The following is a 24505-nucleotide window of genomic DNA, read 5'->3' as shown; positions in this document are numbered from 1 at the left end:
TGCTAACGTAGGCTCCAGTGGCTCTACCACATTTAAAATAAAATACAAACTCTGTCTGCCCTCAATCTCTAACCACCATGACACTTCCATCTCCTTCCATGTTTACTTTGGTCCCTCCTTTCTGATCACACTGGCCCACGGTCTTCATAACAGTTGCTCTCTTTGACTGGAATGTTCTTCCCACATGTGTAGATCCTTCTTGTCCTTTACATCCAGATGTAGTTTTGTTTCGGTGTGTGTGTGTGTGTGTGTGTGTGTGTGTGTGTGTGTGTGTTGTGTGTGCGTGTGCATGCTTTAGAGGGTGCCACATGTGGAAGTTAAAGGACAACTTGTGGAAGTCAGTTTCTCCCTCTACTAAGTAGGACCAAGAGCCTGCATCCAGTCATCAGGCTTGTAAGAAAGCATCCTTTCCAGCTGAGCCATCCTCACCACCCTTTCCTCTCTGGTTTACGTCCTCAGAAAGGCCTTCCATCATCACCCACTATAACATGCCTCTCTATTTTAATTCTCTGTGTCCCACTTTGTCCTAATATATTAGTCTCTGTCTGTAGACAGTCTCTTGCCCATTTTGTTTTGTTAATACCTAAGATCCCAGAGTAGAGTGTATTTGTCTTAGGATAGGGCAGAGTAAACAATACAGACTAGGGACCAATACAGGTAAAGAAGTAAACAGATGAGTCCCCTATAAGTCCTTCAACAATAAAGAGGTATCTTAATGTTTTCATGGATATTATTAAGGGTTTTCACCATTGAAATTTAGAACAAAGTCAGTATCATCATAGAAACCTGTAGTGCCTAGAAAACTATCAATATTAAAACCATAAGCAGTCCATTTATGAACAAGAAGGAATTTTCAGGACTTTTACAGAGAACAGCAGAGACATTTTAAATCTAAACATATGCAATTGCATTTCTCAAAAGAGAATTCTGCAATATAGAGACAGATGAACCATATTGACCACAGCTGGACTGGGGCATGCCCCGTAAGTCTACTCACGTTGCTACCAAAATACTGATGGCTTCCTTTAGTGCATAGGTTTGCCTGATGTTCCAGGTGAACCATTCAGAAGGAAGAAAGCCATCCATCCAGCTGCCTGCAAAGCGTATCAGTGTTCAGCAATACAGAACACTCTGGGATTTGAGTCAGAACAGGGGCCATATGAAAATCAAAGTATAAATGGATGAATAGGCAATTAGAAAGTCACCCAAATAGAAGAACTATAGGTGTCCCCAAAGGCCCAAGGCTTCCCATCCCAAGACTGGCATCCTTAACTTCAACACACATCAGAAGATGTCTGACCTACGGGGCATCATTTTGTAGCAGTTCTTAAGAATTCTTTAGAAAAGGCACAGAAAGCCTGTTTGAAAACAGATCACAGAGTACCTGGTTCTTACTGACAGAAGAGACAAAAACATTCCAAATGTTTGCAACTAAATGACTCATAACCCCTTCAGGAAGGATCATACCGCAAAGGAATTAGTGGTAATGCAATGTCTTCCACTGACTGTTTTTCAAGCTCCAAAGTTTCTAATAGGTGGATAAAAATGATTCTGATTCTCTCTTCCTTGCTTGGCTTTGCATCTTCAATACTTAAATGCCCGGTAAGCAAAGAAGAGATTTGCTTATTAAATAATCCTCTAGCTTACTCAATCTCTAACTCTCCTTCCCTGCCCTCTGTGACGTGACACTGTGTGTGTGTGTGTGTGTGTGTGTGTCAGTCTCTCCACCTCTCTCAACCTCTCTGTTTCTCTCTGTCTGCCTCTCTCTATCACACACACACACACACACACACACACACACACACACACACACACACACACACACCCTATCAGAGTTCATCACTGACATTGAGCCTTGAACCTGTGAAGGAGTGGGTCTGGTATCCCACAGTGATCCCAGGTAAACTCTACCCCAAAACAAGTGGAGGCTTCCTAGCTTGTTGGAATAAACTAGCCTCACTGCTGCTTCCAGATGCTAAGAGCAACTATATGCAGAAATTTCAAGATACAGTATACTGAGCCTCCAACGCTCGCATACAAAACCCAGAAAAGGGAGTCCTGATGACAAAGACTCAGATTATCTTAGGAATTTTTATACTACAAGTTTCAACTTACTAGAACTGCTCAATATTTCCTTAGAGATCCAATTCTTCTGTGCCCAGCAATGGACTCCCTGTTAAACAGAAATGCATACTTTAACACAACTATACTAACACTAGCAGTGGTTAACCTATTAGCACTCATAGGAACAAGGCCTTTCTTTGGTGAATGATTTCCGCATGCCACCCAGTCTATCAAAACCTGCAAAATGAAGATTTAGCTATTGATTTTATAGATATGCATCTTGTACCTTACAGGAAGGCCTGGGGTGTATGTTCAGACTAGCACATACAAGAGCCTAGATGAAGTCCTGAGTTTTGAGTCACTCCCTGACCCAAAACACCAATGGCTTCAAGTCCCAGGTTTCCCTTCACTAGTTGTGAAACTTTCGAAATGTTCACTCACCTCCTGAGCTACCCCACAGGAAGACCACCAGAGTCAACCAACCTGGACCCTTGTGGGCTCTCAGAGACTGAACCACCAACCAAAGAGCATGCACAGGCTGGGCCTAGCCCCCGCCCCCACACATGTAGCAGATGTGCTGTTCCGTCTGGAGCGGTAACCCCTGACTCTGTTGCCCTCCTGTGGATCCTGTTCCCCTAACTAGGCTGACTTGTCTGGCCTCAGTGGGAGATGATGTGCCAGAATGGGTTGGTACCCAGGAGGGCCTCCCCCTTCTTAGAGGAGAAGGGATAGGGGAGGGGTTGTGTGAGAGGAGCACTGAGGGGAGAGGGGTAGGCTGCAGGTGGGATGCAAAGTGAGTGAGTGAATGAATGAATGAATGAATGAATGACTAGGATAAAAAGAGAAGGAGCTAACAAAAGTTAGCATGGGGCGACTGGGAGAATGGAGTCAGTGTAGCAGCATCTACTGTGGGTTAAAACTAATTTTAACCGCCAGGACTCTCATCTATAAGCCCGACACCCAAAAAGGTTTTAAATCAGATCTTTCTCTTAAACTGATGATATCCAATTCCCTATTGCCACAAACTTAGCACATAACAACACCGTGAGCTTATTACTCAGTAGTCATTTGGATCCTATGAGTGACAAGCACCTTCCTTGGCTAACACTGAGCCAGCATTAGAAGGCTGCAGTCCTTCCAAGACTCAAGAAGAACCCATTTTCTCCTCCTCTTTTCTGACTTCTGGAAGCTACTCCCATCCCTTGGGTTACTCCCATCACTTGGGCTACTCCCATCCCTTGGGCTACTCACATCCCTTGGGCTACTCCCATCCCTTGGGCTACTCCCATCCCTTGGCATGTGCTAGCAGTTGTGGCTTGGGTCGTCCTCCCATGAAATACCACTACAAGAGCCGCACCACTGCCTCCTCTCCTTCTCTAACTCTCTTGCCAGTCTCTTCCACATTTAAAGACCCTTATGATAGTATTAGGTGCAGTCAGGCAATCCAGAACTCCCCAACTGTCAAGTCAACTGACTGGAAGCCTTGGTTCCACCTGCTCCCTCACCGCCCCTGACCCTTTTAGGACGCACAGTCACATGTGTACAGGTTCCAGGAATTTGGACACAGACGTACTTAGAAAAGGACTTTCTTTCCTTCTGAGTTTCCAGTAATCCTTTATGGCAGAGAAATATGGTGTGCGCTGATATTACTACTTTTTATTTTTATTTTTATCATTATTATTATTTACTATTTTTTAAACTTTGTTTTTTCTCCCCAGGGGGAAGAAATGTTTTAACGTTTGCATAGGTTTGTCTTATCATCAAGATGACTCGTAATTAACTATCCCAGCAGCTATGTAATCTACATTTACTAAATTGCATTTCTAAATTCTAAAAAATCAGGACCCTGAAATACAGGCAGCCAGCCCAAAGGGTTTCAGATATGACATTAAGGAATTATGCTAACACTATAATTACGGTTATTATTAATGTCCTCATCATCTTGTCTGACAAGGAAAGGGAAATGCTCTGTGGTTGACAGGGTTAACAGACGATATTCACAATGTCGATAGCAAAGGACCTGCAGAAGGTTCAAAAGACCAGGTCTCAAAGCACATACACATACATCCCTTGCAAATGCTTCTTTCTATCCACGTATCCCTAGGAAAAAATATTTACCCTCAATGGCTAAATAATGTACTTCTTTTCCTCACCTTAGAGGGGTTTGAGTTCAGTATTAAAAAATTATCAGAATCATTACAGGGATTAAATTAAATGAATCATGTAAGTCTCCTGTTGTTGGGCTTGGTATACAGTACACATTTAATAAATGCTATTTCTACTCCCAGCAGCTCTACTCAGGCATTGCCTTCATACCTAATGCCTCTGACTTTCCTTTATGAGGTTCATGAGCTTAATTGAAAATGTGTTGATTCACTGAAAGAAAAAAGGTTTGGAATTTCCATTTAATTTTGTCTGATCTACAGCAATGACGGCGAAAGCTGCTAAGGCTGTCACAGTACTGGCAACTTGTTAATGTCTGTGTTCCACAGGTGCAGAGAGCCATCAGTGACTCACCAGTTTACAGGGCCTTGGGGAGGCCGTTCCCTGGTGTTATCACTGCCTACACCTTGCTTCTGTCCTCCCCACACAATCTCTCATTCATCCTAATTTGGTTTGGTTTCCCAACTAAACTCCACGTTCATCATGTTCTGTAGATGTGGGAGAATAAGAAGTTAGGCCCAGACGTATCTGGAATCTGAGATACCCGTCCCTTCCTTTCTCCCTTCCTCCTCCCCCTTTTCCCTCAGTCAATCCACAAAGACAACTGAACATTGGCTATAAAACAGACATTGTAGAAGGTACACATGAGCCCAGGAATCGTGAATTCATCACAGCCGATTTCTCAATGCCCTAATTGCAAAGTGAAGTAAATGCTAGAAGGAAAAAGCGCAGGGTGATCTGAGACACTTACGTCTGGGGATTCCAGGAATGCTTAACAGCTACACAGTAGGCAAGGACTACAATGATGTAAAGGAACCAATGAGCTTTGGAATCAGATGGTTCCCGAAATATGCAATGTACATGAGTTTCCTCAGCATCCTCCCCTACTGAATAGTCTTACAAACAGTCCTACGTGTCATGCTCACTTTTGATCAGAAGAGACACGAGATGTCAGAGACTACTCAGTTGAAGGCACTTTACAAAGATGCTAGGAAAATTCGTTATCACTGGCTACTGTTCTGTGCCTGTAAATGTCAGTAACAAGAAACACTCACCAACTGGTAGATTATATCTGAAATATTTACAAAGGAGAATGACACACCTACATTGAGGTTTGAGGAAATGTGGAAACGTGTAGGAAAAACAATTAAGTTGGGGAAGAAGTCAGTGATTAGGCATTGTAGCTCAGATTGAGTTGAACCATGTAATAGACAGCATAGTGGTAACGGCTAATCAGTAAGAAGTTAGGGGCTCCTTATGCTAGGAGCCAAGATACCTGTCCTTCATACTCCTCCTTCTAAAGCACAGCCCTTCACCAAAGTGACCAGACCTCTCCAAGCTCCTAATCTAAATAACAAGAAGGGAGAGAAGGCCAGGAGCTTATGCTAATTGTCTTGAGGAATGTTATCAGAAAGCCAAATTATTAATAGCTCTATTAGCATCTCTTGGACCTAAAAGCTAGGAAATTGCCTTTATTCTAGGAAGCCATGGACTGAGTGGGGGCCGTATTTCCATAACTAAAGAGAAAGGAGAGCGTGGACACAGGGGAAAGCAACTGCAGAATCATCAATAAGGGGCAAACTCTTACAGACTTGGGTGTCTTCCTTACTATCCCTTCACTTGGAAGGCCTCCCTGCTTTTCTGTCAGGGCTCACTCATAAGCTAAGTTAGAGCCTCCATCCTGACTGCTTTTCCTTTGCCTAGGATTCTTTCTGGTATTTCCACAACCAATCTAATTCTACATTTTGGTTGCAACCTAAAACAAGATTTACCCCCACCATTAGCCCATATCCCAACTTCTATTATATTTTATAAATGTATTTTCCTGTTATCTTCCACAAACATATATTTATAAAACACACACATATATAACATGTTATAACAAATATCACACATGTTATATATCATTCATGTGCTATGTAATATATAACGATAAACAATATAATATGTTATATATGGTGACATATTTTATGTTATATATAAATATTATAAAAATATGTAAACATATGTACATAACATAGACGTGTAAATATGAATTGCTTGAATCGGTTTGAGCATAGTTCCTTTGGTATAAATGGTATACCCTTAGACAAGTCACCTGTGCTCTCTGCGTCCTTGGCTCCTCTAACAGCACACGGGGAGAAAGGCAATCACCTCATAATGAGGTAGAGAGAATGAGAGAAGATTTGGTATGTGGAAGTGATCTATGTACAAAAAAAGCAATCTTGTAGGTTAACAGAAGAAAAAAAACATTAAAGCTGTTTGTGGGAAGTGTTACCTCCCAAAAGAACAAGGGAGTCTGTCTCTTCTCATCTTTCCTTAGCAAAACTAGAAGATTCCAACAATTCTTAAAATATCTGTACGAGCTGCAAATTAATAGGAGTTGAGCAAGAATGACTTCCTTCGAAGAGAAAGACAATCCCGAGAGGCCAGAATGCCCCGGCACTGCTGATCACAGCAGAACCAACGCCAGCAGCAGAAGTCAGATCACCGAAGGCAGTGAGTCACCGCACCTGGCAAGGAGGCAAGACTTCAGCCAGACACCAGTCAGACCTAAACACCGAGGCTCTTGGAAAAGCACCAGATGACTTCCTGTAACTCTGAAGAGCCCAAAGTGACCCCTGCCCCCACATATGGATCTAGACAGGGACTGCTGACAGTACTTAAACAATCGCATCTGCTCAGACTAATCATATATCTGAAAGAGAGCCAAAGGATGCACTTAACAAGTTGTCATCGATAAACACTTTTGTTTCCTTTGCTACAAAATAAATGATGTGTTTGTGCTAGGAAATGCCTAAAGTATATGCGAACGCTTTAACAATAATTTTAAACTCTAATTACAATTCCTGTCAAGAAAGAGAGCATGGCACTACCCCAGAAGCATGTCACTTGGGTCGCAATCTCTTTCCCACATAGAAATGATTATTCTTGTTCTCCTTAGCTACATTCCCTCCTTATTTAAGTTACCAATAATACACACCCCTACACAATGTTGTCTATTTCTTACTTTCATTGTGTGTGGAATCACATATATTTATCCTTTTGTACTTTGTTCTTTCTGGTCAGCATTATGTATGTGACCCTACAATAGTAATTGTTAAAATGATAGGGCATCTAAAATTTGATTTATTCAGAACTCTGTAATACTTAGTAATCTCCCTAAGTAGTTCTGATTTATAGTCAATCTATTCACATACATACAGCATATCATATATATGTATATATCACAATTCATATATATGCATAACACACATATATATGTATATATATCATAATTTATCTACTCATTCTATCATTGACATATATGCATATTAATCATCTCAAGCTCAGTAGTTTTAAGCTAGTAAGTACTATAAACATTTTTATAGAATGCTTTTAGTAAACAAGATATATATAAATCACAATTTATCTACTCATTCTACTATTGACATATATGCATATTAATCAAGAGTCTCTGTTGTTTACACTTGCAGTGAAGCAACAAAGACATGGTGTGTATGTGCCCTTAGGAACTCATGGCAAAAGTGAAACACATTCAGTAGTTCATCGGTTTACAGTTACATGACTAACCTATGAACATTCTCTTACTCGTCCTTTTGGCCAACGTTTAGTATTTTTCCAGACATTTTACTTATTACTTATCTGGAGAGTTGAACATTTCTTCTATTTAAGCTTTCTACCTTAAGATCAAAGTTAACTATTATGCAAAAGGGTGGCATGTGCCTGTCATCCCAAAACTTGGGAGGTCGGGGTGTGTAGATCACCAGTTCAAAAGCAGACTAAACTGGGATGCAAGATCCTATTTCAAAACAAATAAACAGAACAGAAATCACCCATTAGTGAATGGAACTTGAGTATGAAATCAGATTCACAAATACAGGCAAGCATTGCTTATCCAGGCAAGCATTGCTTATACAGGCAAGCATTAGCAACAGGCAAGCATTGCTTTTACAGGCAAGCATTGCTTAGCACCAGAGACTGGAGATACAGTCCGAACAATGCGTTGTTCAATTTTACCATTATGGAAACACAGTATTTGCCCAAATTAAAACAGCCTAACATCACTAGGTGATATAATCTTATGAGGCTAAAATTGCATCTGAGGTTCATCATTGATTGAAACATTATGAGAGGCTGGAGAGATGGCTCAAGGATGAAGGACACTGGTTGCTTTTCAGAAGACCCGGGTTCAATTCCAAGCACCCACAGGCATCTCACAGATGTCTATAAAAAACGCCAGTCCCAGGTGATCCAACAAACACAGTGTGTACAGACACACATGTAGGCAGAATGCCCATTCACATAAAATTTTAAAAGGTTAAAAAACATTTATTAAAATGTTGTTATGCAGCCGAGAAAGAAATTAGGGAAACGACACCCTTCATAATAGACCCAAATAATATAAAGTACCTCGGTGTGACTTTAACCAAGCAAGTAAAAGATTTGTACAATAAGAACTTCAAGACTCTGAAGAAAGAAATTGAAGAAGACCTCAGAAGATGGAAAGATCTCCCATGCTCATGGATTGGCAGGATTAATATAGTAAAAATGGCCATTCTACCAAAAGTGATCTACAGATTCAATGCAATCCCCATCAAAATACCAATCCAATTCTTCAAAGAGTTAGACAGAACAATTTGCAAAGTCATCTGGAATAATGAAAAACCCAGGATAGCTAAAACTATCCTCAACAATAAAAGGACTTCAGGGGAATCACTATCCCTGAACTCAAGCAGTATTACAGAGCAATAGTGATAAAAACTGCATGGTATTGGTACAGAGACAGACAGATAGACCAATGGAACAGAATTGAAGACCAGAAATGAACCCCACACCTATGGGCACTTGATTTTTGACAAAGGAGCCAAAACCATCAAATGGAAAAAAAGATAGCATTTTCAGCAAATGGTGCTGATTCAACTGGAGGTCAACATGTAGAAGAATGCAGATAGATCCATGCTTATCACCCTGTACAAAGCTTAAGTCCAAGTGGATCGAGGACCTCCACATCAAACCAGACACACTCAAACTAATAGAAGAAAAACTAGGGAAGCATCTGGAACACATGGGCACTGGAAAAAATTTCCTGAAAAAACACCAATGGCTTATGCTCTAAGATCAAGAATCGACAAATGGGATCTCATAAAACTGCAAAGCTTCTGTAAGGCAAAGGACACTGTGGTTAGGACAAAACGGCAAACCAACAGATTGGGAAAAGATTTTTACCAATCCTACAACAGATAGAGGGCTTATATCCAAAAATACAAAGAACTCAAGAAGTTAGACTCCAGGGAGACAAATAACCCCATTAAAAAATGGGGTTCAGAGCTAAACAAAGAATTCACAGCTGAGGAATGCTGAATGGCTGAGAAACACCTAAAGAAATGTTCAACATCTTTAGTCATAAGGGAAATGCAAATCAAAACAACCCTGAGATTTCACCTCACACCAGTGAGAATGGCAAAGATCAAAAACTCAGGTGACAGCAGATGCTGGCGAGGATGAGGAGAAAGAGGAACACTCCTCCATTGTTGGTGGGATTGCAGACTGGTACAACCATTCTGGAAATCAGTCTGGAGGTTCCTCCGAAAATTGGACATTGGACTGCCTGAGGATCCAGCTATACCTCTCTTGGGCATATACCCACAAGATGCCCCAACATATAAAAAGACACGTGCTCCACTATGTTCATCGCAGCCTTATTTATAATAGCCAGAAGCTGGAAAGAACCCAGATGCCCTTCAACAGAGGAATGGATAGAGAAAATATGGTACATCTACACAATGGAATATTACTCAGCTATCAAAAACAACGACTTTATGAAATTCGTAGGCAAATGGTTGGAACTGGAAAATATCATCCTGAGTGAGCTAACCCAATCACAGAAAAACACACATGGTATGCACTCATTGATAAGTGGCTATTAGCCCAAATGCTTGAATTACCCTAGATGCCTAGAACAAATGAAACTCAAGACGGATGATCAAAATGTTAATGCTTCACCCTTCTTTAGAAGGGGGAACAAGAATACCCTTGGCAGGGAATAGAGAGGCAAAGATTAAAACAGACACAGAAGGAACACCCATTCAGAGCCTGCCCACATGTGGCCCATGCATATACAGCCATCCAATTAGACAAGATGGATGAAGCAAAAAGAAGTGCAGGCCGACAGGAGCCGGATGGATCGATCCTGAGAGACACAGCCAGAATACAGCAAATACAGAGGCTAATGCCAGCAGCAAACCACTGAACTGAGAACAGAACCCCTGTTGAAGGAATCAGAGAAAGGACTGAAAGAGCTTGAAGGGGCTTGAGACCCCATGTGTACAACAATGCCAAGCAACCAGAGCTTCCAGGGACTAAGACACTACCTAAAGACTATACATGGACTGACCCTGGACTCTGACCTCATAGGTAGCAATGAATATCCTAGTAAGAGCACCAGTGGAAGGGGTAGCCCTGGGTCCTGCTAAGACTGAACCCCAGTGAACTAGATTGTTGGGGGAGGGCGGCAATGGGGAGGATGGGGGGGGAACACCCATAAAGAAGGGAGGGGGGAGGATTAGGGGGATGTTTGCGAAACGGGGAAAAGGAATAACACCGAAATGTATATAAGAAATACTCAAGTTAATAAAAAAAAAAATGTTGTTATGCAGGATATGATTGGATATAATTTAATGGATTTTCTTGGATTAGGGCTGATAGAAAAAAGCATTTGGAATCACGGGGGGAAAACAACACAAACAAACAAGCAAACAAAATATCAATATGACCAGAATGCAGAGAGCAGGACATACTTAGTCTACAAGATGTGGAGAACTGAAGCAGGGACAAATCAAGGTCCTTGTACAGATGATAGAAGAGTTTTAATTTCATTCCAAGCAGCGTGAAAAGGCAATGATGGTTTTTAAGGAAGAAATTTACATGATGTTATTTCTATATTTGTGTGTTTAAACTATTTCAGGCACATGCTCACTTCTAGCTGTAATGAGGTTTCAGACCAATGTTTCCACTCAGAGCAACTATAAAAAGCTTGATACAGTGCAAAGGGTGCGTGCACACACCTTCTTGTAGGTATCATAGAGCTCTTGGAACACTAGGACTTCAGGACTAAAGCCACCACAGAAGGCAGGAAGTTAGGCTTAAATCCCCTTGGGTCATTAGCCAAAACTGGGTCAGGTCTAAAAGGCTGAGGATCCAAGAAAGAGCTTACATGTGGAAATGCTTGTAAGAGTCAAAAATGCCAGAAGAGCTTTTGGCAATCGTCCGGGACCAGAGAGACAAAAATTAGAGACTTGAAAGGCCAAGATCCCAGTGAGAAGGGGGGACCAGAAGACAAGGCAAGCACTAAGCTGACATTCCACTCAAGACATTTGCTGGATTGTGGAACTGAGAAACCCGAGAGCTCCCATACTAAAAGTTTTCAGTGGGAGTTTTGACAGTCTCACAGTTCTCCAGAGACTAAAATGTAAGTCAGAGGGAGAAGTCGCCGAGAACATCCAAATCTCTGAGCTGAACTCCTAGGAAAGTTGACATCCTAGAAAGGGGCATCTGCCCATAGCAGCAAAGCAGGACTTGCAGGGACAACTCAAGATGGTCTGCCTTCACTACCAATTGATTGGATTTAAAAGTCACCATGGAAACATTTTCTGATTGTGTCAAGAAGACCTTTCCAGAAAACTTTAGCTGAAAAGGAAAGATCCCCAGCATGCAGTCAGCACGATATCATGGGTTAATATGCTGGGTTCTATTTAAAAAATAAAAATAAAAAAAAAAACAAGGGAAATAAGCTGACTGACATAAGGTCACCAGATACATCATGATACTGAAAGCATGATTTTCACACTATAGGGAATTATAGCCCCTCAAACTAAACTGACTCTCAGGGTATTGGGAGATGGCTGACTTAGGAAAGTGCTTCCAAAATAAACACAAGGAGCTGAGCTTAGACCACTTGCACCTAGGTAATGACAAGCCAGATGTGGTGGCATGTGTCTAATCCTAGTGATAAGGAAACAGGGACAGATGCATCCCTGGAGCTGGCTGGCCAGCCTAGCCAGTGGGTGAGCTCTGGATTTTGTGAGAGACTTTGTCTCAAAATAAAGCAATTCCCCCTTTAAAAAATTGTTTATCTTCAGGTTTGGGACCACAGCAACAAGAAACTTACCTGATAAAGGAAGTTGGTAGCAGGAGTGCAATTGTTGCATTGATAAATTTGACCTAGTTCCCGTCCTTTAGAACTAGTCTGCAGGGAGAGAATGGAAGAATCTGGAGCTTCGAGCCACAGAAGCCCTAGCAGGCTGTAAGTAGAGCTCAACGAACCACTCCAGTAAGAGCCTGGAGGCCAGAATGACAAGAGAACTGTGGGCAGTGAATACCTCGGTTCATGAGGTTTCAGAGTATGACAAGGATTCTATCAGGATCCAGGCTAGAGGTCACTCATATTATATTCTTGCAAAGAATCGGATGGCATTCTGCCTGTGCCCTGAGACTGTGGATGAGGATGAATTTTAAAATAATCAACTAAATTTGTTTGGCAGAGGAAATTTCAAGACAGGCTAACCAACAGATCCAGACATAGTTTTCAGTTACTGCTCTTACCCAGTTCTACAGTGAGAGACAGCAAATGAATCAGAAAAATATGAAAGGTGTGTGTGTGTGTGTGTGTGTGTGTGTGTGTGTGTGTGTGTGTGTGTGTGTGTGTGTGTGTGTGTGTAAAGGAGCAGGGGACAGGTGAAAGCTGTGAAAAAGGGGGTGCTCAGAACTTAGCCATAACTGTTGAAGTAGTTAGTGCCATAAAGAGAAAACTCTCCCTCATCACTAAGATGATAGATAGGTGCTCTGAGGGTAAGCCCCAGTCATTGAATAATGCATTGTAATAATTCAAATACATATAAAACATCAGAGACTAAACAGACAATGGATGTTCTGTCACAAAATGACCATCTATGGAAGTGTTTTCACAGGGTCAGCCTGAGAGTCATGCAGTTATGGTCTAAAGGGTCCAGGATACACCTTACCTCAAGAGGCACTGTCTTATACACAGGATTGATTTTTTTAGGCATGAAAGATACAAGAGGGAAGAGGGTCTCGAGAGCCTTCACTAAGGTTCCAGAAAGCAAAGGAGGCCAGGAGGCAATGTGTAACAAAGTTGAATCCCCCACCCCACCCCAAGAAAACCTAGGAGACAATTTCACTAAGCTAGGAAAGTGAAGCTTAAGTTGAAATAGAGACTCCAGTATTTCAGAGATGCCAGAAATATGGGACGTCTACCAAGTAAGTTAAAATCTCAGAGAGAAGCTGACCTCCTCTCCCCAGACTAAAGAGACTATGTGTGCTATTTTCACCATAACTGGAGGAGCAGAACCACATTAAGGCTGTTGGAGCCCAGGTGGTTCTATTGTGAGTCCTAAATGGCAGATATGGATGTGGTCTGCCCTGAAACAACCACAGGGTTTTAGTCTTGTTTTGGTCTGATCCTTGTTCTGGTTCTGGTTCTTACTATCCTCCCACTCCTCCCTTTTGGCATGCAAATGTTTGTTCTCTGCCATTGTATACTGAAAGCATTCACATTATTTGCAGTTGTTGTTTTTGTTTATAGGCTAATCATAGTTAAGACATGCCTTTGAGTTTCAGAATAGACTTTGGGCTTCTAAACAGTGTTGGAACTATTAAGTCTATAAAGACTTTCAGATAGGGATTAATTATTTGTCATTAAAATGAAAGTTAGACCTTAGGAGCCAGGAGTAGAATGTATTTAAGTAATGTGTTTGGATATTGAATCAGAAAAGGGTATTTGATGGTTATCTTCATTGTCAACTTGATTGAATGTAGCATCGCCTCTGGTGTGTCTGCAAGAATGTTTCCAGAAAGGGTTTAATGGAAAACATGAAGACCCACCATTGTTGCTATAAAATTATAAAAAACAAAAATGGCTGTCTTTTAACCCTTACTAGGTCCGGCACTGCAGTGCCCCAAGATATCTTCATCTTCATCGTGATCCAGATATCTTCATTCTAGACATCTTCATTTCAGTCAGCAAAGCCTCTCACCTGCTTTGCTCCATCCCATATCACACTGTCGATGGCTTCTCTCTGAGCCTGGCAACAATATCTCTACCCATTTAGTTCCCAAGGCAGGTTGCCACCATGCCAGAAATATACATCCAAATTCCATGGCAGCCTAGTGTCTTCATCCACTACATACTCTCTTGAACTTAAATAGCCACATGAAAGAAAAAACAACACAATAGCCTCGGATCCAACTGATAATATATAATTTGCTCATCTAGACATACAAAGCCCTGTACACATTCATCCCTTAAGAATATTCATAACAACCTGTAAATGTGCAGAGAGGAATCTTAACATCCGCCTCCATGTTCTCTCAGCTGCCTCTTTCTCCTCCAGTTCCAGTCTCTTCCCCTTCTCTTAAACTTTTCTCCCACCCATCCTTCCTTCTCATCCAATGACAGGCCTCGTTCTATCTTGTACCTGCCTTCACCTGAGTAATGAGTAATGCCTATACACCATCAATGTAGGCAACACTATATCATGACTAGCATCCAGGACTGAATTACAAAGAGAAAGTAATATGACCACCATCCATCTTTCTCTACTTCCTCACTGTAAAAACAACGGAAATAATCTTGTCCTGCCACATGCCTTCCCTACTGTGATGGGCCACACTCTCAAACCATAAGCCAAAATAAATCTATTCTACTTTAAGTTGCTTCTTATCAAATATTTTGTCACAATAATGAGAAAAGTAGCCCATATCTCATTCCTTAATTGAATTAAAATATCAACCCTTCAATATGTCTGCTTTGCATCTATTTGAATGACATGTTCCCTGTGGTTTGGGGCAGTTGAATTATTGGCCTCCAGCTGGCAGAACTGTTTGGGGAGGATTAGGAAGTGTGGCTTTGTTGAAGCAAGTGGTTCACTGGAGCTGGACTTGGAGAGTTTAAAACCCACATCATTCCAGGTTTGCATTCTCAGATTCCTGTCTGGTTCAGGATGTGAGATCTCAGCTTGCTGCTCTAGCCACTACACCTGCCTGCTACCATGCTTCTTTGCCATGACAATGATGGACTCTCATCCCTCCAAAACCATAAACTCATATAAACCCTTCCTTCTAGAAGTTGCCCTGGGCATGGTATTTTACCACAGCAACCAGAAAGTAACTAATACAAGATTTGCAAAGTGACTTGACGAGCAATCAACATTCTGAGTAGCTTTATACATGGTGATGTGTCTAGATTATTACATAGGTTTATAGGATTAAAATATAGATGAATCTTATGGGCATTATAATGAATATAAGAAGGATTCAAAGGTGCATGTGCTAGAGTTGGGCATGGTAACACATGCCTATCATCCCTGCACTATGATGAGGACTTTGCCATCCAGAGCCACAGAATCGTACCTTGTCACAAACAAAAATCAAACAGAAAAAGAACAGAGACTGTACGATTTCAGTTCTACCTTTCTAAAAATTCTAGTCGAGCCAAATTATGAAGCTAAAAGTCAGGTTATTTGCTTCCTTATGAAAATAAGAAGTCAATTTACTCTTCATTCTCTCCTGAGCACTTAACAGAGGTTACGATGTGCATTGTGAAGAGAGAGTGAAGAAGGAGGACCTCTGCGAGGTTGACACTGTTGTACTTTCTTATTCTGTTGACTATAAAGATACCCTGTTAGTTACCAAGCTTGCACTTAGGATGTGCACTGGGCTACAGGCTCCATATTTGAAATGTATCCGTTTTAAGATACATTTCAAATGTGTGAAAAGCTGTACAAATAAGATTGTACCTGGCCTCTGGAACATTTTTATAAACCTTAATAAAACTGATGTGTGCTGATTCCTGATGAGACCCACTCAACATAACGTCTCTCCTGAACTGGATGTTCATCAAGCCTCTGTACTATTTTATACTTCTGTATCTTTTTGTCTTTTGTTGTTGTTGTTGTTGCTGCTGCTGCTGCTGCTGCTGTTCCAAGACAGGGTTTCATCATGTAGCTCTGGCTGTCTTGGGATTCACTCTGTAGACCAGACTGGCCCCAAATTCTTAGAGATCTGCCTGCTTCTGCCCCCTGAGTTTTGGGATTAAAAGCATGTGCCACTATATCCCCAGCTACATTATCCAATACTTCTATATCTTATATAAGCTCCAAAAACAACAAATCAAGTTTATTTTGCAGGTTTTAAAACTCTGTGTGCTAGGTAATTTGAAGTTAGACGTGTTGGCACACATCTACAACCAAGCACTTGGGAGACAGAAGAAGGAAATCCAAGGCCACTCGAGGTCTACACAGCAAGTTTGAGGCCACCCTTGGCTATCAGACTTCATAAAGGAAACTGTCTAGGAAAAATACAAAAGAGGTTTGTAGGATGGCCAAACTTTATCATTCCTGTGTTCCTCTTCTTTAATAAATCTATGTTCACTATAATAATGATATTAATAATAATTAACTATTCTAGATCTTTTATTGGAAATGAATGAGGCGAAAGGAAACTAGAAAGATGAGTTTGAATATTACAGTGGCCCTGGTAATATAGAACTCATAGCTGAACGGTAAAGAAGAAAACCCAGTTGTGGACACAGTTCTTCGAGCTTAACCATTTAGCGGTATAAAAACTAGAAAAACAAATAAGTTCAAATATGAGGAGTTCTTAAAGATGGAAGATTGAAGTTGACCTAGTAGAGAAGAAAAGCCAAAGACAGTCTAAAGTAGAAGCATTAATAAAAAGCCAAGTCTTTGAGAGGGGTGGGATGGAAAGAGAGTTCTGTAATCTAATGGTTGCTACTTTTATTTTTAATGAACAGGAGTCATTCTCTGTAAGAAGTGCAGGATGGGAATTTTGAGGCCTTCAGAAAACAATATGGTTTTGTGTTAGAAAGAGTTGGGAAAGAGCCCAACATGGTAGGACATGGTGAAGAAAATTTTCAGGTTTTACTTCCATCAGGGCATATGTCCAACAGATATCCAAACCCATACAATGGTGTTGTGTGAGCTAACAAGAACAATCTTACATCCTTGGTTGTCCAGTAGAAAGTACACTGCCACCTACTTTAGCTACTTGGGGAATAAGAAGAGAATAAGTTGTTTCAATGGTACATTTTGTGTCATCTGGCACATTCCACAGCAGAACTGAAGAAATTACCTTTCCCCGAAATAATTCACTTTAGTTATAAATGCATCTCCTTCCAACTTCTAGCTTTGGAAGTTCTTGGGAGGAAAAAAATCAATATTTCTGTCAATTTTATCAATTTTTCATTTTATCTAAAGGAATAATATGCAGTCCTAAAATTTTACTTAGGGAAAATTCACCAATGGGTTAATTCTTGGGGGAACAAAATACACAAGATATGCCTACATTACCATAATCTGCAGCAACCACAGGGATATAATTAGTAAAAAGCTAAGGATCTTGCCAAGAAGAATTAACCTTTACTGTGTATGCAGGACGTTCCTGCTGGTACTAAATTCCTTTAGCCCGAGTACAGGAATCACAGGGTTGCTCAGGCAAACCTGAATGTGCCCTCAGCAAGAGAAGCGCAGGTTGACAAGTTAGCACAAAGTGCTGTTTATCACTGTCCAATTATGAGATGAAGTAAGGGTTATGAAGACATCACTTGCAGCCTAGGTTGATATCTCTTTTATTACACTTAGGTCCGTTCTCAAGGACTCCATTCATGGGAGAACTGTTTCGGTTGACTGAGCAGTCGGTGTCTGTGTGTGTAATTCATGGATATACTTATTGTGTGCATCGAGTGCACTCTCCAAATTCCTGTTGTCACAGCCAGACTGGAAATGCATATGTTTTTGTCATTTTAACTACAGTAATTCAGAACTTCAACTGCCAAGTCTGGTGCCAATATTCTCACAGAGGCAGTTCATGCTCCACTCTTAAAATAATTCCTTGTTTGCTGTCAGAGCCTCCTGTCATGACACATAAAATGGCAGTATCATTTTTATAAAAAAAAAAAAAAAAAGAAAAAATGAAATCGCTACCTAAGTACAACTACCGTGTGTTTCTTTTTCTCGACAAACATTCCTTTTACTCTTACCCTTTATTTAGTAATTATAAACTTTGGTCACAAAGCAAAATAGAAGACCATTTCAAACGTACCAAGCCACACATTGCGATGTTTTCACGGAGGAAAGAATGGGAGGAAATCTCAGTTACACGCCAGCACATCCTCTGAGGCACTGTCATTGTGAATGCAGAAGCATCAATTACTCTCCCCATGCTGAAAGAGCTACACGTTTAAAGGTTCTGCGGGTCCACTAAGAAAACAAGCCACTATTTCTCCATATCATTAAACACAACAGGGTACAGAGTCCTGTGCTGGATTGAAATCACCAGCAGAATTCCAAGTATAGATATTAAGGCTTAATATTCCAATTCCAAATGAAACAGAATTGTTCTGTAGCCAAGGAGTATTGAAACCATACTTCAAGTTGTCGTTTGTATATGTCTAAGGCCAAAGACCAGCTCCTCATCAAAATTCTGTATTCTGAGAATCCGAAGAAACTCCGGGGTTTCTCTTACTCTATGACACCCAACACAGCATTTCTTTTTCTCTTTCTCCAGCATCCCTGACAGATGGTCAACCTCTGCTTCAATTACTCCACTGGGGGAGTTCTCAATATTATATTCCTAGATTCCCAGGGGATATGACGAAAGACTAGAACCAACCTTTAAGACGAGAGTAAGGCTCCAGTCAGTAAGCAGGAGACCGACAGCATGGTCAAACACCGAAGCCAGACTTCCACGAGAACAAGATTCAGAATTAGCATTTTATAAGAGTGCAGCATTTAAGAGCCCAATACTAGGACCATTCAAGGGCCTTTCTTCATCCTCAGAGTAGCTCCTAAAATCTGGGAAGCCCCATGCCTTTTCCCTTCTGACTGATTTAATAAAGAGAGAAACAATTTTATGGATCACAGCAATGGTTTGTCAAGCTAGAGAGCATCAAACCAATTCCTCACACACGCTTCCCCAAAAGAAGAGACAAGCAAAGGGACCCCCTGGTGGAATTGCTAGTACTTTTAAAACTCTGGTCTTAGAATCATCACGGCACTAAACCAGAAACATTTCGAGGTTTCTTTTAAACGTTTGCCTTTAGCCTGTGCTTCAAGTTGCTTGGTTGGTGTAGGGGTGATGGGTGCGGGGTTGTATTTTAAGCTCAGCCCTTCTTCCCGCCGTGAAGTCTAGCTTGATCCTCCCAGGAAAGGCTGACGCGAGCTCAGCGCCCAGCACATCCCCAGCAGAGCCTGGGACTGGGCGGCCTGTTCCTTACCTGTCGATGCTGATCACGCACAGGGTCATGATCGAGGCCGTGCAGCACATGACGTCCATGGCGATGAAGACGTTGCAGAAGAAGTGGCCGAAGATCCACTTGCCCCCGATGAGGTCGGTGACACTAACGAAAGGCATGACCGCCACGGCCACCGAGAGGTCAGCCAGCGCCAGGGACACAATCAGGTAGTTGGAGGGCTGGCGGAGCTTCTTGACGAAGCACACCGAGATCACCACCAGGCAGTTGCCTGCGATCGTCAGCAGCGTGATGAGCGTCAGGATGGAGCCGATCACAACTTTCTCCACTCTGCCATAGTTGATCTGCTCCCCGCAGCCGGAGACATTGTCCGGTGGCGCGTCCCAGGTGGGCGCCGGGCTAGCTGTCACCTCTAGGAAGCCACTCAGCAGGTGCGGCATCCAGGAGCTCACCACAGGGTGGGCGCCACCGTCGGGGCTCAGGTCCTGCAGCCCGCGCCCCACCTCCGGCAGGATGAGCGAACGGAGATGGCCGTAGAGGTCGGGACGGCCGCTGCTGTTAACGTCCATCATCATGCCGAGCGCCGCTGCCCATGGAGCCGGCGACCCCGCCAAGCGCTCCGGCAGCCGGCCCCGGGGCTGGATTCACCTTGCCCGCTCGGCTCCGCGCGGCCCAGCCATGGGGTCCGGGGCTGGCCACTGGGGGGCGCCCGGCTCGGCCTCGCGACCCCGCACGTCCCAGGGTCCCCCAGCCTCTGCGGGTGACGCGTGGGCGAGACTCCCCGCGGAGGCACCAGCGGTCCCCGACGGGCACGCGGGAGGAGCAGGGTGGCGAGCCGAGCCTGGCCGGATTGGCCGCACCGCAGCCCCGCAGCGACGCGCGCCCGGGCCCGGAGCGCCGGGCCGCCGCGGCCGAAGTTGTGGAGTGCGCCCGCCCCTCGCGCCCGCCGCCGCCGCTCCCCTGCGGCAGCCGCGCCGCGTCCCAGCCACCGCCTCCGGCAGCCGCCAGCGCCCGGCGCGCACCGGGACGGGCTTCCCCTGCTGGGCAGCCCCGCTGATGCGCACCGTGCGAAAGCTCAGCCCGGGCGAGCCCTGCCGCATACCCCCTGGCCTCTACACTGTAGCAAATGACAAGCGGGTGGGAGCGGTTTGCTTTTCAAGAAGACTCGGGGTCAGGGATGAACTGGTGAAGAACATCGTTGGTGGATATTTTTTAAGCCCTAAGTAAAAATAATTAAATAAAAAATAAAGAAAAAACCTATTGAGCACAGCACTAAACATCAAATAGATACTTCCGTTTCCCATTTTGACCACTTATGAGAGAAATCGAAGATGGAAAAAAAGAAGCAGCCAGATGGGGTGGGCGTAGGAGCTCTGATGCTCTGAGGAAAAGGGGGGGAGAGAAAGAAAGAAAAGAGTAGGGGTGCCTGAGGCCCCAGCAGCTAGGCTAGCACTGGGCACCAACTTACAGGTGGCTTCAACCCTTCCTAACCTTTTTGAGGGCTGGAGACAGGCCTCTCCACTTGAAAATACACCCTGGCTACCTTTACATAAAGGTTTCCAAATACACAGTATCAAGATGTGGCTAGAATTTCCCTTCACATCCTGAAAATCTTGCATACGCACATAAAGATTGGCCAGTTACAATGGCCTACAGACCTGAGGATGTCTATCGTATAATAGCTATTGCCTAAAACCCCTTCTGGTATTCAAACTCTGTCAGAGTGGCTGGATTTTATTATTCATGAGGCTTAGCTTCATTCCATTTGTTTGAAAGTTTTATTAGAAGCCACAGTGATTTCTATAGTTAAGGTTCCAAAAAATTTCAAATGCGTCTTCTCTTCTAGTTAGGCCAGATGAGTTAAAGGAACGGGAGGGAGGGGGGGGGCGGAGGTGAGGAGGAGGAGGAGGGGGTGAGGAGCAGGAGGTGGGGGTGGGGAGGAGGAGGAGGGGGGGGAGGAGCAGGAGGTGGGGGAGAGGAGGAGGAGGAAGAGGAGGAGGAGGAGGAGGAAGAGGAGAAGGTGGTGCTCAATAATACTCTCCGTTCTCGAGGTAATAGCTCTATTTTGACAGATAAGGACAGAGTTACTATTGCTGTGCCCTATTGTATTTAAACTCAGCTAATTTGCAGGTCTATAATCCCCCCCCATACAGTGAAAGAAATTAAAGAGTAAAATATACGCCCTAAACGGCAGTCCAACGCTCGCAGCATCTTTGCTAGAATCTACAACCCAAGATTGTCCTCTACTGAAATAAGCAATGTGGGAGTGAGAGGTGGGGGTAGGCTGATCATGGATGCGGAGGCCACGAAGCAGCAGCATCTAACGTTAGAGAAGAGGGAAGATGGTCCGTCTTCAACTCCACCTAGTGCTGTATGTAATCTCAAAATAATAATAATAGTAATAATAATAATAACAACAACAACAACAACAACCATGTGTACCTGAAAGGCAGCTGTGCCACCCCTTATTCACCCATTTATACAGAGCAGGACACGGAAGCTGAGAAAAGCTGAATAGTCCGAGATTATGTGTGACTACACTGAACTCTCTCAGTGCTGGCTATCGAGGTTCAGACCGGTCCTCGGACTTCCAAAAAACCCCTCCAAGTGGTTCATCCCACAAGACACTTTTGCCCTTTTGTTGTTGTAAAAACTGACAAAAAAAATTTTTTTAATTATGTTATAAAAACTAAAAAAAGTGTGATTGTCTTTTACCTCGCTAGGTTTAGCACGGAGGTGCCCCAAGATATCTGCTGGATATCTTAATTCTCAGTCAGCAAATCCTCTCACCTGCTTTGCTCCATCTCATATCATACTGTGGAAGGCCTCTCTCTGAGCTGTCAGCAATCTCTACCTATCTAGTTCCCAAGGCAGGTTTCCATGCCAGAAACACATCCCAACTCCGTGGTGACCCAGACCAGCCGCGCCACACTCTATCACACTTAAATCTACACATGAAAGAACACACAATACAATAATCTTTGACCCAATTGATAAGATATAATTGCCCACCTAAACATAGAAAGCCCAATACATAGCCATCCCTTAAAAACCTTCGTAACAACCTGTAAAGGTACAGAGTAGAATCTTAAAATCGCCTGCCATATTGTCCTGCCACGGCTTCTCTCCCTCTCTCTCCTGTCTCTTCCTCCTCTCCGTTCCAGTCTCCTCCTCTTCCTTCAAACTTTTCTCCTGCCCATCCTTCCTTCTTGTCCAATGACAGGCCTCCTTCTATCTTGTACCTGCCCCACTTGTGACATGATCCCACATTTCACCCTTTTTGTCTAATTAAAAAAAAAAAAAAACTTTTCTCTCAAATATAAGCTGAGCACAACTATTATCATTTTGTAATTAAAAGCATAAAATATATCTAACACCCAGTCCAACACTCTGTCAGTTAAACAGAACATTTAATTATCCATTCCAGGTTAAGAAAGGCATAAATCTATATTATATCTTGGCTAGCTTGTATACCATCTGATAACTATCCAATAAAATATGTGTTTTCAGAGTTAAGCAGCCTGATAGGCTATGAGACTATAATCAGTCTTCAACCACATCAGAAATCTGAGAAAGACCAAATATCTATACAGATAGGAAGCCTAACATGGCTTCCAGAACTGAGAGGTTGTAGAGACAAATCTCCACTAGCACAGTCTCCTGTTAGCAACGTGTGAGCACAAGTCTTCAGCCTTCTGGCCCAAAATCAACTGACAGACTCTTGAAATGAAGATTTTGAAGGGCTAATCACCCTGTCTTGGCAGAGCTTATCAGTCAACTATTCTGCATAATTTGTCCTTTTCTGGACACTATTAGTCTGCAGATGAAACAGGCAGTTTTGTCCAGTGGCTGCCTAGCCACAAAGTATTGCCTCACCTGGAGGTAGAGATGTTCAAATTCTTCATTAAATCCACCAAAGAGAAACTGTTAGGAGCAGACATGTCTCAACAAAAGCTAAATAACTTTACATCTCAAATTTTGTGGATTTCTGACGTTTTTAAAAACCATCTATTTACATAAGACAATCTGGACTGTTGTCTTTATATCTTAATATTATCTTGAAAGTACTCTCACAAAGTCAGAGTCAGGGATTTGCTATTTGGTCTTTAACTCACAATGTGTAATCAACTCAGAAGTTTGTAATGACATCAATAGAAGGACTGGCTCTAAACCTCGTACTTTTAAACTTTTTTGACAAATAAATTCATACCAAAGCAAAGATATGATTTTAGCTTAGTTACCAAATGAGATTATGACTGTACAACTCAATCTAGCTAATTCCTCCCTGTTAAATTGCAACCATTTCTAAATTCCTCATAGAAACAACTTTAGAATAACCACTTTCAGCCCCCAAAAGTCCAGGGAATTGGGGCAATGACTCCTCCATAACTTCTTCAAGCTGTACATGGGCGTTGGGATATCCTTGAGGGTAGGGGGTAGGAAGAATGAAGCAAATGCTGTAGCTGATGTGTCCTGATTGGACTCAGCTGAAAGTCCTTGAGACCAAGAATCCAAGTAGGCACACTCTCAAGACCAAAGTTTAGAATCCAGATATATTTTTGTTTGATTCTCCTGAATCAATTTTTTAGGCAGTCTACCTCTATCAAATCTGATCACTATGACTCTGTGAGGTTTCCAGAGCCTAATCACACTTTTTAAAAACACAAAGACAAAAATCTTTCTCCCAAAATACTGTGTTCCTTAGCCTGTAACCAGAAAAGCTTGTATCTTGCACTCTCTCCCAGAGTAATAATATAATCATAAAACTCAAAGTCACACCTATTGTGAAGATTAAACAATTTTTAAAAAAGGAAGCAAGCTAAACAATGAGCCTGATAGGCTTTCATACTCTATGATATCAGGAAATGAACCCAAAATTCCTGTGGAGTCCACATTAAGAGAATCTGAGCTTCCTGTTATGGAAAATATCAAAAGTAACCACAAACCCTCGCTAGCCAGCATCAACGAGCCATATGGCCTTTAGTGGAG

The 24505-nt window shown here is 42.5% G+C and overlaps 1 protein-coding gene across 2 annotated transcripts in view; it reads right to left on the bottom strand.

Moving 5' to 3' along the window:
• The window catches only part of Htr7 (5-hydroxytryptamine receptor 7), a 112541-nt gene extending 92158 nt beyond the window's left edge, over positions 1-20383 (bottom strand). The window contains exon 1 of one of the 2 annotated variants that reach the window (XM_032891885.1): positions 19541-20383. In XM_032891885.1, coding sequence (XP_032747776.1) covers positions 19541-20091 — 551 coding nt within the window. In that variant the 5' untranslated portion in view covers positions 20092-20383. The remainder of the gene's footprint in view (positions 1-19540) is intronic. The other variant, XM_032891886.1, reaches the window with a different exon arrangement.
• Positions 20384-24505: the final 4122 nt, after the last annotated feature.

Source organism: Rattus rattus, chromosome 2 (assembly GCF_011064425.1).
Source record: "Rattus rattus isolate New Zealand chromosome 2, Rrattus_CSIRO_v1, whole genome shotgun sequence".
NCBI classification, from domain to species: domain Eukaryota; kingdom Metazoa; phylum Chordata; class Mammalia; order Rodentia; family Muridae; genus Rattus; species Rattus rattus.
This window is presented reverse-complemented; position numbering and strand designations above follow the sequence as displayed.